Below are 14,963 nucleotides of genomic sequence, written 5' to 3'. Positions count from 1 at the left end.
TTCGAAGAAACGTTCTATTAAATATGAAAAACGGACATCTTTTAAGATCTGAGGACTACCTGCATCTAAATTATTCTTGGAATAGAAAATTATGTCATTCACGGCAACTTGAGATTTCACTAACAAGGCTGCGATGCCGCATCCCACCTTTAAATTTCTATCTTCACAGGTCTGGTTTGGCAATGTCTCCCGTCTGCGCATTTTGCGGTGAACAAGAAACATTAGATCACTTTTTATTGCTTTGCCGCCGCTTTACTACGCTGAGAAAAGAGTTGATGGAAAGGCCATTGCAACAGCTGGGCCTTAGTTTAAGCAGCCCGACATTGTTATCATTTGGCGCCACCATCCTTGGGCACAGTCACAGGTCTATTTTTACCGCCATGCAAAATTTTTTACTGCACTCAAATCGTTTTCCTTGCTAAATATTTAAACATCACTTGTCCTACAAATATAGTGTCAATCTCCCGTGAGTGTTACCACTTTTCATATTATATTTCACTTATTTCCCATTTTGTTTCGTTTCCTCTACCCCTCAAATTATTATTAATATATATATATATATTTCTTTTTATGCAAGTATATTAAAAAAAAAAAATTCTTTGCTACCCAATTCTTGGCCGATCCCCCTCTGTGGGTATGTGCCATAAGTTATTTGGACAACAACAACAACAACAACGTGTGCTGACACGTCTCACGACCGATCGCAGAACGTTCTATTGACTGTTGACGACATATCGCCCTGTGCAAGGTCTTCTACAACAAGTGGTGGAGGTGCTGGGTATCAATACGATGAGTAACGGTAGTCGTGCGCCCCAACGAAGGTTGCTGGGAATCGAACGAAGCCGCGAAACGTTGTAGGATGGCGACAAGCTGGGCTCGTTGTAAGGGCGTCAGGCCAGCGTCGATGGACCGGTGGAAAACTTCGAGGCATGATGGAGTGGCGACAGGAATAGGTGTTATGGCGCTGATGTGAAGGCCGGCGATGGTATCGCCGAAGGGATAGGTGAGCGTGGAATCGAGCAAAGCAACACTACCCAGTGACTGGCCGCGAAGTAGAGTGGTAGGGCAGGGGCACGGGTTACAAACAAAAATAGCACTTGAGTTGCGAACAATTGTCAGCACAGCATGGGGTAGCAACACGGATTTTTGGTCAGCGCATCTTAACGAAGGTGTGTAGATAACAGTGGCGTCGGAAAGAGCAGCACAATAAAGAGGCACAAGCACTGAGGAGAAAGGCGGAACGTCGGTGTCCTCTGCGACGTGCACGGTAGCGGCAGCAGCAGCGGGTGTGTCGAAAAAAGTGTCACTGAGGGGTGATAAGTCAAGTTGAGCACGGGCGCAGTCTATTATGGCGTTATGATTGGAGAGGAAGTCCCAACCAAGGATAAGGTCGTGTGATGAGCGGGCGAGGACGAGGAATTCTATTGTGTATTGAACGTCGTCGATGACAAGGCGGGCGGTGCAGGCGGCTAATGGTCGAATGTCCTGAGCGCTGGCTGTGCGATGAGAAATTGCAGGAAGCGGCGTCATCACCTTTTTGAGTTTGCGACAGAGGGCGTAATTAAGAACAGAAACGGCTGCGCCAGTGTCTACAAGTGCTTCGACAGGAACTCCCTCGATGAATATGGTAATAATGTTGGCCGGTACGTGAACAGGTCTTGAGTTGGTCCCTGATGGCGCAGTTCTTGCCTCCGAAACTGCGGCCGTTAGTTTTCCGTGTTAACGGCTGATTGGCGGCGGAGCATCGGAGATCGGGAACGACGGCCAGGAGAAGGCGAGTGGTGGGAGCGGCGATCGTAACCTGAAGAGGACTGCGGAGGAGGCTCAGGGAACACAGGCGAGGGGGACGGAGGAAGATTGTACATCGGCTCACGTGTATAGTCGTAGGGACGAGGGCCAGGATTGCGGCACAAACGAGCCACATGGCCGGCGAATCCACAGGCGTAGCAGATAGGTCGGTTGTCTTGTGTGCGCCAGGGGTTGGAAGGGTGTGGCTGTGGTCGACGGCGGAGAACCGGACGATAAGGGAGGATTGTAGGTTGCTGAGGTTGCTGATTTCCGTGAGGCTCGTATAGGAGGGGAGGCCGGCTGTACACAGGGGCGACGGGGGGTGGTGGCCGCACCAAAACATCAGCGTACGCCAGAGGAGCCGCCACCAACGGCTGCTGAGGAGGTGAAGGCAGAACCTCAGCGACCTGCTCTTGTATGACACGCTGAAGAGTGGGAGTGAGCGGCGGCGCAGGCGCAGGTGCTGGCGGGCAAGTGAAGATGGACAAGGAAAGCTGGCGTGCGACTTCCTCACGAACAAACTGCTGAATGTGCTGAATTAGCGGCTGCTGGTCCTGGGCACTGTCCCCGGAGAGAGCCAAGCTGGAAAGAGTGGCCTGCTGAAGGCCAGCACGTCGTGTGGAAAGCTGCCTCTTGCGCAGCTCATCGAAGCTTTGGCAGAAGCTGATAACGTCGGACACAGTTTGGGGGTTTTTGGCGACGAGCATCTGGAAGGCGTCATCGTCAATGCCTTCCATAATGTGTCCGATCTTCTCGGCGTCGCTCATGGTAGGGTTTACGCGCTTGCAGAGGTCTACGACATCTTCTATGAAACTGGTGAAGTTTTCGCCGCTTTGTTGTGCCCGACTTCGCAAGCGTTGCTCGGCGCGAAGCTTACGTATTGCGGGACGGCCAAAAACGTCGGTCAGGCTGGTCTTGAGAGCCGTCCAGGTAGAAATGTCACTCTCAAAGTTGCGAAACCATAGATTGGCAACGTCGCTCAAATAGGAAATGACGTTTGTGAGCTTTACGGTGTCGTCCCACTTGTTGTACGCACTTACGCGTTCATACGACGCCAACCAGTCTTCTACATTCGTGTCATCGGTGCCGCTGAAGATGGCTGGGTCGCGCTGACGCGCTGCACCGGGACAGATGACAGGCGATGGGGTTGGCGGTTGGCTGGCGGTCTCAGGCATTGCGGAAGTGGTAGGCAAAGCTCGGCTGCGAAACTCCAGGTTGAGGGGATTGCTGGTAATGGGAGCAAATCACGGAGCGTAGATGGGTCGGAATTACAAGCAGCCACTTTCTACCATCCGGAAGATAATTCCTACGGTAGAGGAGCTCGTCTCTGATGGCGAAATGGTGAGACTGGCGACGGAGAGCGCGGCAAGGAGGTCGTGAAGCGCGGCTAGATAAAAAATCCAGGAGTGAAGCGATCCATGCGTATTTGCGTTGCTCGTAAGTCATATCGGTGGGCATGTCGGTGGGATGTAGAACGGATATAGCAGGAGCGGCTTCAGACGGCAAGGGAGAACGTGAGAGAGCTCAGCATCGGCATGTTTACGGCCAGAGCGATAGATGACGTTAATGTCGTATTCTTGGAGCCTCAGAGCCCAACGGGCCAGTCGACCAGAAGGATCTTTCAAAGAAGACAGCCAGCAGAGGGAGTGATGATCGGTGACGACATCAAAAGAACGGCCAAGTAGGGGCGAAATTTTGATATTGCCCAGAGAATAGCGAGACACTCTTTCTCAGTGACGGAATAGTTTGCTTCAGATTTTGTTAGGGTCCGACTTGCGTAAGCGACAACGTACTCATCAAAGCCAGACTTCCGCTGAGCAAGTACTGCGGCGAGGCCGACGCCGCTGGCATCAGTGTGGATTTCCGTGGGAGAAGAAGGGTCGAAATGACGCAGGATTGGCGGAGTCGTCAGAAGGTGGCGGAGTGAGAAGCTTGGTGAGAGGGTTGATGATTGTGGCGAAATTGTGAACGAAGCGGTGGAAGTACGAGCAGAGGCCGACGAAGCTGCGGAGTTCTTTCACATTAGTTGGCTTGGGAAATTCTGCCACAGCGCGTAATTTTGCCGGATCGGGAAGAACGCCATCCACTGACCACCGTCGCCGAAATCGTGAAATAGTACACAGTAACCGCCTGAAACCTTACTACGATCCGGCCATCGTCACATCGCCATGAGCCGCCAGGATGGCGTCTTTTCGCCCGGGGGAAGTTGTAAAAAAGGTATTGGGCTCTGATATGTTCAGCGCCTATTGCTGAAGAGAACGACGACAAGCATGTTCAACGCGCGTGACGGGCAGGAAAGAAAATGACAACGAAGCTCGCTTCGACGCTCGTACGTGTGCTGACACGTCTCACGACTGATCGCAGAACGTTCTATTGACTGTTGACGACATATCGCCCTGTGCAAGGTCTTCTACAACAATATATATATATATATATATATATATATATATATATATATATATATATATATATATATATATATATATATATATTGTGCAAGGTCTTCTACAACAATATATATATATATATATATTGTTGTAGAAGACCTTGCACAGGGCCTATATATATATATATATATATATATATATATATATATATATATATATATATAAAGGCAACTTCACTTGTGACACTGCCAATGTAATTTACCTGCTTGATTGTTCCGCCTGCCAGCTTCAGTATATATATATAGGGCAGACTGCGACGTATTTTAGATTGCGTTTTAACAATCACAAGGCGCATGGTACATACCCAGCCTACCACTGTCCAAGCATGTAAGCATTCAGGGTCATTAATTTGATCAAATAATCACTATCTTGGAATCTAGTTTTTGATTGCACTATATACGACCGCCAAGTCAGAGAATCATTTTTAATTCACAACTTTAAGGCTGTATCGTCAAGTATTAACGTAAGCGTAGGAAACCTAATTTGTCTATTTTAATAACACTATTTTTGAATTCTGCAACTTCTAAAGATCAGCAGGGAAATGACTGTATCTTATTACTCCGTTCTCTCTCTCTTCTCTCTCTCTGATATTTTTTTGTTTTGGTTTTTTTAGTGTGTAAATATTGTGACAACCTCATTGTCCGCAGTTTAGCCACGTGCCTTGGTATGCTTTCTACCTCGATGAATGGTGATGCACTTTTGCGCACGCGTGGGCTCCGTAGGATTCTCGATAATGTCGCGCCACCACGTGTTATTATTTTCTTGTTATTTTGAACCAGTTTTAATCTGGATCATGACGCATATGCGACTGCATGAGTGTTGCCTATATTAGTTTTAGTTTATTATTAGATGGTCGCCTACATCAATACTGATACTGATAGATCTAGCATCTAGCGTATAAATATAGGACGCTGCCTGTAACCTAGTTTCTTCCGACAAAGGCTGGTCCTGCGGCCGAAAAGTCAATGCATTCTTTTCTTAACCACATGTGACTTTTTTTTTTTTTTTTTGAACGTGTTATCAATCAAGCCCAAAGAATCTCCCTTTTTTTTTTTCTGTATTCCACGATGGGCTCAGGGAAGACGTTGGTGAAGACCATCGACTGGAAATTTCTCGTTTCCCCAGCGACCACTGTAGTGATAGGCGACTCCCAAATCCGGTATGTTAACAAGCACTTTGACCCACAGCAAGTAGGGGCGCCTGCGTTTGTGTGTCAGTCCGGTGCCGTAATAAGCGACGTTCTTGCCCAATTAGACTTTGTGCCACGAGCAACGAATATCTTTGAAGATCTTGATCCTGCACGTTGGAACCAACGACCTCACCTCGAGCACAGGCCATACCACCTTCGAAAAGTACCGGAGCCTGTTTGACTTCATTTCAAAGGAACGACCGAGCATCAAGCGAATATATGTAAGTCTCATCCTACCAAGAGGAGATCGCCGCCGTCGAAATCGCAATGAAGCTTTGGTGTACCACTGCAAGAGACAGGCGTGCCTTTTAAACAGCCTACTGAGGGAGTACTGCCACTGGTCAAGGCTCGTTTTCTACCTTGACCACGGACTGGAATGGCTTCCTTCCAGCCGAATTCTTGCTGCCGACGGTTTGCACCCTAGTTTCGAAGGTGTTGCTATTCTAGGCAGCCACTGAATGCAAACTGCTTCCGTGACTACGTCGTGGCGCAAGTGCGTGAGCTACCAGCAACTGGACGAGACCAGTCCGAATGGCCTTCCAACCGGCACAGCCTGCAACCTTGAACCCTCAGCATCTCTCCGACCTGTGACGCCCCAGAGAGCAACATCTCGAACCAGCCCCCGTAAGGGTCCGAACCCACCGAAGGAGCAACGCCGTAGCCGACAGCGTGGTGGCCTTCTTCCTGAGTCGCTTCAGTCAACGAGGCGTCCATGCCACCGACTGCTCCACCCACCACGTAGCGACGGTACCCTCTGCGCAGCAAGGCCAATGGACCATCTTGATTAACGCAGCAGAAAGAATTCAATTTAGTGGTACTTCAATGGGTACCGAAATATGTCCTCATGGGGTGCCTTGATATTCGTCCGTTAAAACCGTTCTTACGCTGTATTGACGATATATTTTTATAATCTGGCAGCACGGCGAGCAACAACGCGTTTATTGCAGGTTTCAATAATTTTCATCCATCAATCACTTTCACGCACTCGTACTCGGCTTCAAAAATTAGTTTTCTTATGTGACAGTGTCGCTTAACGGTGAAAAAGTAACTACTTGACTTTTAGGAAACCTACTGACGGCCAACAGTATCTTCACTGTAACAGCAGCCATGTAAGCATTGCAGAACCAGTATCCCACACAGTCAGGCCGTTCGTTTTAAAAAGCTATGTTCCAAATAATCTGGCTTCTACGGGAATTGTGAAGGACTTCGACGCGTTCTAACAAAACAAAAATATCCCGCAAAGTTAATCGATGATGCCTTTAAACGCACAGACGCACTTGACCGCGAGTCATTACGTTATTCAACAAACCATCCTGTCTCGAAACAGCAAACTAACTTGGTTTTAACCTACTCAGACTCTCTCCCGCCCTGAGCTATAATCAGGCGTACTAAAAACCACCCGTCCCGATTTTACTGGCTGTGCACCATGCAATAAACCTCGCTGTAAATTATGTTCACACACACACACACACACACACACACACACACACACACACACACACACACACACATAGAGAGAGAGAGAGAGACAGAGAGAGAGAGATATCAATTTCGGGGAAATGAGGGTGCTCGTTATAATACATGAAGGAAAGAAGCCCACAGTCGGCGAGGCCAAGGAAAGCGTTGGGGATGGTACTTTGTCCTTTTTTTGAATGTTTACTTGGATAATTACAGAAATTAGTAGTGTAATCTGTTTAGGGGAAAGATAATTAAGCACAAAGTAGAAGAAAAAACAAGGTGCCGATGGTGGGAACCGAACCCACGACCTCCGAATATCGCGTCCGGTTCTCTTCAACTGAGCTACATCAGCCGCTGTCCCCCCTGCTACTTGCTTGGGTATTTAAGTTGTCTGTATACGAACCTTGAGAGTGTTCACCAGCGCCACCCTCAACCATAGCGGCGGACGTGGAACGTGCTGTGTTACCGCCAGCGTCACGTAGAACGTGATCTTGAGCGAGGGCGAATGCTGTGCTAGAACACTCTTACGCTACGTATGGCTTCAAAACTGCCAAAACCGAGACCCCCGTAAGCTACAAGCAGATCAATTTAGGGGAAATGAGGGTGCTCGTTATAATACATAAAGGAAAGAAGCCAACAGTCGGCGAGGCCAAGGAAAGCGTTGGGGATGTTACTTTGTCTTTTTTTTTTTTTTTGAATGTTTCCCTATTGCAAAAACCAGTGCCACTGGGTGCCAGCGCTCCAGCGCCATACCTGATTATAGTCCCAGTATGACGCTGGAAACTGGGCGCACTGGGACGCTGCATGCTGGGACGCTCCGCACTGGCGGCACTGTTCGCCCGGAGAAAAAAAGGCGTGGGATAAAAATTAAAAAGTAAAAAGTAACGAAACAAGTTAGGTACATAAAAAAACCTTAAAAAAGTAAAAAAAAAATAGTGCACCACGCGCGCCTCGAACTACGTCCCTAGGTACATATCAATCACTATCTCAGCACGCTAACCACGAGAACTGGGTCTTCTTGAAATATTTCTGCATTTTATGTTATGACCCGCATTTATAAGGTTGGGACTTCATGTTTCGCAATCTACAGGCCATTGCTACCGCTCTAACAATTGCAACTTCTTGATCATTTTAGCTTGCTGTCTGCTCTCACAACTTGCAACTAATGTTCTGGGTGCCTATGCCGGCTATTTTGTGCACTGGAATCATTTTAACATGTGGAGTTTGACATCGCTGGCAAATTTACCAACGCCGGCTCTTGGGTGGTGCTCTGCTAACGTGGGCGTAATTTTCGCTGAACACGGAGCTTTAGTAGAAGCCTTCAAGGAAAAAAGTGCGACCGAGCTTCAATACCGGCAAGCGCCGCAGCGATGACCCTAATTGCGTGTAACTAAACCTTATTGGTATGTAAACATTGCGGGAAGCGTTGCGATGACCGAGGGCTCGGCTGCTTGATATGCAGAGTAAGAAGGAGCGCAAAAGCTTGAGAAACACGCCAAATATTATGTATTACAAGCGCTGTATGTTGTTGCTTTTTCTCTCATGGGCCCATCGCTCTGTAAACTACTCTCTACCTGGTTTTAGTTTTTCTTTCTGCTTTTTATACTGGGCCGTGGTGCAGGCTACGCTAGCCTGCGATTGAGCCCGCATTGAACATTCTGGCAGTAATAATTGTGTTAGAGTGCCTTTAAGATCAGCTGTGAAGTTGGTTATGCATGGTAGCCCACATTATTCAATTCCAGCTTTAGTTGTGCGTTAATCGCCAGTGTGTCATGAGATCGAGGCGCGGCGGTCGTTGTCTCTCTCGAAACGCTCGAAACGACCTATCGAAACATTGAAACTCTAGAAAAAAGATACTGCCTTTGTTTTCTTACAAATGCGCAACGACTTCGCAGCAAAAAGCGCTTGCTTGAACCATATTTTTCATATGCCCCCCGATGGCCGATTGAAAGTACGCTGTTGCCCTGTTGGCCCCTGAGGGATGCTACTCTGGCTGACGCCGCAGGCCGCACCGGCTATACTGGGGCACTGGGACCAGTGCGGCCCCAGCGCACATACAGCGCTTCTCCCAGTGCATCGCGGATGCCAGCGACTCACCCAGCGTAAAAAGGCTAATCCCAGCGTTTTTCTTCCATCGCACCAGTGCAGCCAGTGTCTTCCCGTTACTGCTCCAGTGAATATCGCAGACCTCCAGCGTGCCCAGCAGATCCAGTGCAAAACCAGCGCGAAAATCTTACTGGTTTCGCACTGGAGACGCTGGTTTTTGCAATAGGGTTTCTTGGATAATTACAGAAACTAGTAATGTAATCCGTTTAAGGGAAAGGTAATTAAACACAAAGCAGAAGAAAAAACAACGTGCCGATGGTGGGAACCGAACCCACGACCTCCGAATATCGCGTCCGTTGCCCTTCCAACTGAGCTACATCGGCCGCTGTCCCCCCTGCTACTTGCTTGGGTATTTAAGTTGTCTGTATACGAACCTTGAGAGTGTTCACCAGCGCCACCCTCAACCATAGCGGCGGACGTGGAACGTCCTTTGTTACCGCCAGCATCACGTAGAACGTGATCTTGAGCCAGGGCGAATGCTGTGCTAGAACCCTCTTACGCTACCTATGACTTCAAGACTGCCAGAACCGAGAGCAAGCTACAAGCAGATCAATTTAGGGGAAATTAGGGTGCTCGTTATAATACATGAAGGAAAGGAGCCAACAGTCGGCGAGGTCAAGGAAAGCGTTGGGGATAGTACTTTGTCTTTTTTTTAATGTTTACTTGGATAATTACAGAAATTGGTAATGTAATCTGTTTAGGGGAAAGATAATTAAACACAAAGTAGAAGAAAAAACAACGTGCCGATGGTGGGAACCGAACCCACAACCTCCGAATATCGCGTCCGGGGCCCAAATTGATCTGCTTGTAGCTTACGGGGGTCTCGGTTCTGGTAGTCTTGAAGCCATAGGTAGCGTAAGAGGGTTCTAGCACAGTATTCGCCATCGCTCAAGATCACGTTCTACGTGACGCTGGCGGTAACAAAGGACGTTCCACGTCCGCCGCTATGGTTGAGGGTGGCGCTGGTGAACACTCTCATGGTTCGTATACAGACAACTTAAATACCCAAGCAAGTAGCAGGGGGGACAGCGGCCGATGTAGCTCAATTGGAAGAGTACCGGACGCGATATTCGGAGGTCGTGGGTTCGGTTTCCACCATCGGCACGTTGTTTTTTCTTCTGCTTTGTGTTTAATTATCTTTTCCCTAAACAGATTACATTACTAATTTCTGTAATTATCCAAGTAAACATTTAAAAAAAGACAAAGTACCATCCCCAAAGCTTTCCTTGGCCTCGCCGACTGTTGGCTTCTTTCCTTCATATATATATAAATATATAAATAAATATATATATATATATATATATATATATATATATATATATATATATATATATATATATATATATATATATATTGTGGGGCCCCACAGCCCCTTTTAGCACTTTTAGTGTTTCAAACCGCGCGCGCTTTTTCCTGTTTCCGCCCGGGCAGCGCGAGTACGCATGAGCGAGGTGCCTGAAGCGGGGGCGGCATGTTATCGGCGCGAGGACCGAGGGCATGGCGGAAGTAGCCGAGGGTATAGCTAAGCGCGTCGGAAGCATGGCTCGGGGCTTTTTCGCCGGGCGGCCGGCCAGCGAAGGGCGGCCAGGCAGCGTCCCAGGCCGGCGGGATGTACGCGGACGACGGAGCGGGGTCTGCCAGACGAAGACTGAAGCGGTGCCTACAAGAATGCCTTAAGAGTATTAGCGTGAGTGCTGCCACGCGAGTAGCAATGTTTTTGTACCGTGATCAACGCTTTGGCCCTATTACTCGCCCTATCCGCGCCGCAGTGTGTTTTGTGTTGCCGCGGTGAAGCCATGACCCTTGTTCCGTTTTATTCTGCATAGTCCATTGTCGCGCACTTCGACGGCATGTTTTCAGCGCAGTTTTGACCAATGCTGTATTTTTTTTTCATTTTATACTTTTCTGCTGATCCGGAATAAACCGGTGTTTTTTAAAAAAAGACTTGGTTTTTCACTCGTCGGGCGAGACCATCGCTCCCGGACACGTATTCTAGAAGGCGGAGCCTTCAATATATATATATATATATATATATATATATATATATATATATATATATATATATATATATATATATATATATATATATATATATATATATATATAAAATAAACATGCCTGTGTTGCCTAGGGGTGGCGTGGCTGACTCGCCACACAAGCGCATCTGCAAAATCTGCAAGGTTGATCTTTATGCTGACTTCCCACCTCAAAAAAAACGTAGTTAGCAGTTCCTCCCAACTTCCTGATATCATGCGTCCTCGTTAAGTCACACAAATCATTGATGAATCAGGGCCCGGCCGTGTAAGCAGCCAGGTGCCACATGTTATACGAGCATTTCCGCTATAGCCGATCGAGGTCACCTATTCGTTTTATCCGATGCCACGTGTATGCGTGTGTGTTCAGTATAACCGAAGTCACGTATTCGCTATATCCGAGGTCAAGGGTCGATCCACGAAAAGTGCGGCACGACCCAGGAATAACTCGGGACTTGCAAATGAACGCAGTCAGCTAACGTTCAAGGAAAGGACTCCCTTGGCTGAAGACATAGAGCAGCCGACAACAATCGGGTAAAAATGCGAAGCAGGTAGCGAACCGAATCGGCGAACCTTGGTTACGCACTTGTTGCTTTGACGGCGACGCCAATGAGTATGGGCGGCACTGCCATCACCAAGGTGCCCACGAATCCCACGAAACACAGTGCCTTAGCGCGGAACTCGCTCTTGGTCGACAGTATCCTTTGGAAGTAATCCTGCGAAAAAATAATCGGAAAGGGGGGTGGCAATGGGGCGGGGAGGGGACACACAAGAATGCCGTGTTTGAGAGCATTCACTCGGAAGGCGGCGATGAATATTGTTTGGTATTGAGAGCCAGAATACCGAAACACAGACGAAGCGGCGCGCAAGGATAGACGTTCGGAGTTCGACCAATGTGTTCATCACGCATGCATGCAAGAAGGAGCGAGAACAAACCATGCAAAGACTGCAGAAGCAAGGATATAGCTGAGAATGTTATTGGTAAGGAGTAGTCAATTTCATACGGCAAAGAAGGAAATGTATTCGGCAGGTATCTGAACAACTTGGTACTACAAGCGCACAAGCTGTGTCAGCTATGAAAAAAAAAAAAAAATTATATCACTTTCACTTCTTCAACCCCATAAATATCTGTCGGTTCTGCTTATTTCATAAAATCTATCATCCCGAATTTAAATTGTATGTTCATCACTCGTTCATTTTATATCTCATCGCACATCGATCACGATCGCAATGTTTACACTATCTTTTGTACCTATTTCTTTTGTTAGTTCATCAAGCGCACGTCAGCTGTCTGGAACTTCCTCCCACAAGGAGTTGCGTTAATTACAGCTCCGGTTCTTTTTCCTAATCATAATTGTTCATAATTGCAAAACAGCGCGAACAACGGTAGACAAGATTCTGCTTAGCCATATTTCTTTTTCCCAATTCGTTATGCCACCTTTTCTGCTGCAACCTGTACTAGCTTACGATCACACTCCTGTTTTTATTGCTTGGTTACGTGCTTTTCATGCCTCCGTAATTTTTTTTTCTATGCCGCCACTCTCTTTTGTAATGATTTTGAATAAAATGTTATAAATCTTTCTTTAAAGGGCGAAAAGTACCACAAAGTCGATCACACTTGTCATGGAGCGCGCACTTCTCGGTCTGCCTCGGATCAAACGAAGCGAAATTTTATAAAAGTTATGTTTTTCTTTTTTGATAACGGTCGTGCCCGCATAGTTTTAATATATGTTTTCCGGTGCTCAGTGCGCACATATTGTTCTAATTAAATACGCTCCAAAGCACCGCTCCAGCGCTATGGACAAGTGTTCTCGAATGTGTGCATGTCAGTGATGCTGTGATGCTATCATTAAAATGTCGTACTAAATATAACTGCGTAATTGTTTTATCTTACAATGTAAGCGCAGTAGACATGCATAGCAATCATGAGTAGACGTTGGCTAGGAATGTACTCTATAGTTTTACATTTCTTTCGGCGACTTAATTCTCGAAAAACAAGAGCTGCGCGTCACGAAAGCTTCTGCGACTGCCAAATCGAGAGGTTTAAACAATAATGAAACAATACTAGGTCTACTTTCATTTTGTACCTATCGTACCTGCCAGGGGATGCCGCCGAATATGAGCAGAAGCAAGTTGTCCACGTAGCTTGGTATCTCATTCGTGGCCACGGAACCCAGCAGCTCCTCTTTCGGCACCGACCAGATGGGATTCGCGTGCTCGTTCAGCAGCGTGAAGGGCACGCATACCCACTGCGCAGTCGACATTCATACATCGTCATTTCGTGTCTGAATCCTCTCACTCTGGAGAGATATTTTATGCTATTCGTGGCTTGAAAACAAAAGCAGTAAACGGAATAACACAGTTTGTTGCTGGAGCAATAAACGCCAACGTGGTTGCTGTGACGATGTCATATCTGACTCAAAGAGCGCCACTATTATTGGCGGCATCTTCCCTTTGTGAGACACCGAAGACGTGAGAGAAAAAAAAAAGGCTACGACACCAGGCGTGTGTCAGGGACCAATGCTCCCTAATTTAATGGACCCGTGTGCCGACAACCGGATCCACAAGCCGAGGGAGCGAACAGTCATCTCTTTGAAGCAAACTGGCTCAAACTGGCCCACAAGGGTGTCTCGAATGAGTGCGGACTAAGAAAAGGTGTCAGCGGGGTCACGAGCGACGTTCGAGGTGGCATCGTGAACCGACCAGTCTTCCGGCGCCCCAATGCCAACAGAGAAAAGCTTCCATCTAGGCGACAGAGCAGGTTCGACTTCGCAGCCGTTCCGTCCTCCTGATGAACATGCCGGCCAGCAGGAACGCGCCCCACCCTCTGCGCAGAGGTTAATTATTGGGCTTATTATATGTCACTTATTATCTTATTATATGGCGGTTTGTAGAGACTGCTTCATACGATGTCTATTTGTCTCTTCGTCCCGTGTAGGCTCGCGCAGTATGTAGTGTCGGCACATTGCTTCGACGCGCCGATATTTTCAGTGCGACGCTGCGATGAGCTGCACGGCACATGTGTATACGTGCATTAACCGGCGTAGCACGTTCTACAGACGCTGTTGTTGATGCATGCACTGCTCCGGTGGCAGCGCAGCATGTAGGCACCAGGAGACGAAATGGAAGTTTCGCTAAAGTTCAAGTTCGCCTCCATGTTTTCCTTCGTTCTGGCTGCGGCGCGCATAAAAGGGTTAAAAGCATTTCATGCTTAGCGCATATTTTTTACTGCAACTTTCGTTTGCCCCAGCCAAGCTTCCTGTATGACATCCCATTCGACTCGCTAGTGTATCTCGTGGGTTCAGAAATCACTACCGCAGGAAATTCGTCCACTGGTCACGTGCCGGTAAGCAGCCTCTCAATTATTGCGTCAACATGCGTAGATATATTTGGCACGTCACACAATGTCGATTTGTGTGTGAATAGAAATGCTGAAGGATCGCCGACTAATACTGAGTTATATTTAAAGCGTTCCATTGCCAGCCTGTGCTTTAAACTCGCTGGAAAGTATTATACACGCTGAGAAAACAAAACACAATTTTTTTTCTTTTTTTTTGTTACCCTTTTAAACGTCATGTGGTGCGACGACAGTCCTTTTTTTTTTTTTTTTTAATCTATAATCAAGGTTCTGATCTAGTAATTTCTTGCATTTAACTGCAGCTCTTCCTTTTCGCCCTTTTATTAAATGATAGGAATGTTTTATCAGCGTACATTTTCGTCCTTCCGGTGTCGATGCATTTTTATTCTTTGGTCGGCTGGCGGACACTGCCTCTGGATGACAATGAGACTAACTCGGATAACATCAAAGGGTGTTAATGTTTTTATAAACCACTGTATACATTACATGTGCGGCCAATATGTATAGGCGGGTGAGTTATCCATAGTAGTTATAAGGTGGGCTTGAAAGAACAAGACGCTGAAGAGGAAGAAGTAAGAAACCTT

At 47.3% G+C, this 14,963-nt stretch overlaps 1 protein-coding gene across 2 annotated transcripts in view; it reads right to left on the bottom strand.

The window, feature by feature from the left end:
• LOC146203423 (high-affinity choline transporter 1-like) overlaps positions 1-14,963 on the bottom strand; it is a 78,211-nt gene that overhangs the window by 26,078 nt on the left and 37,170 nt on the right. For both annotated transcript variants that reach the window (XM_084588759.1, XM_084588760.1), the window contains 2 exons: positions 13,118-13,270; positions 11,608-11,737 (listed from right to left, as the gene is read on the bottom strand). In XM_084588759.1, the coding sequence (XP_084444885.1) occupies positions 11,608-11,737; positions 13,118-13,270 (283 nt within the window). The remainder of the gene's footprint in view (positions 1-11,607; positions 11,738-13,117; positions 13,271-14,963) is intronic.

This window comes from Amblyomma maculatum, chromosome 1 (genome assembly GCF_055883805.1).
Source record: "Amblyomma maculatum isolate TAMU_Amacu chromosome 1, ASM5588380v1, whole genome shotgun sequence".
NCBI lineage: Eukaryota > Metazoa > Arthropoda > Arachnida > Ixodida > Ixodidae > Amblyomma > Amblyomma maculatum.
This window is presented reverse-complemented; position numbering and strand designations above follow the sequence as displayed.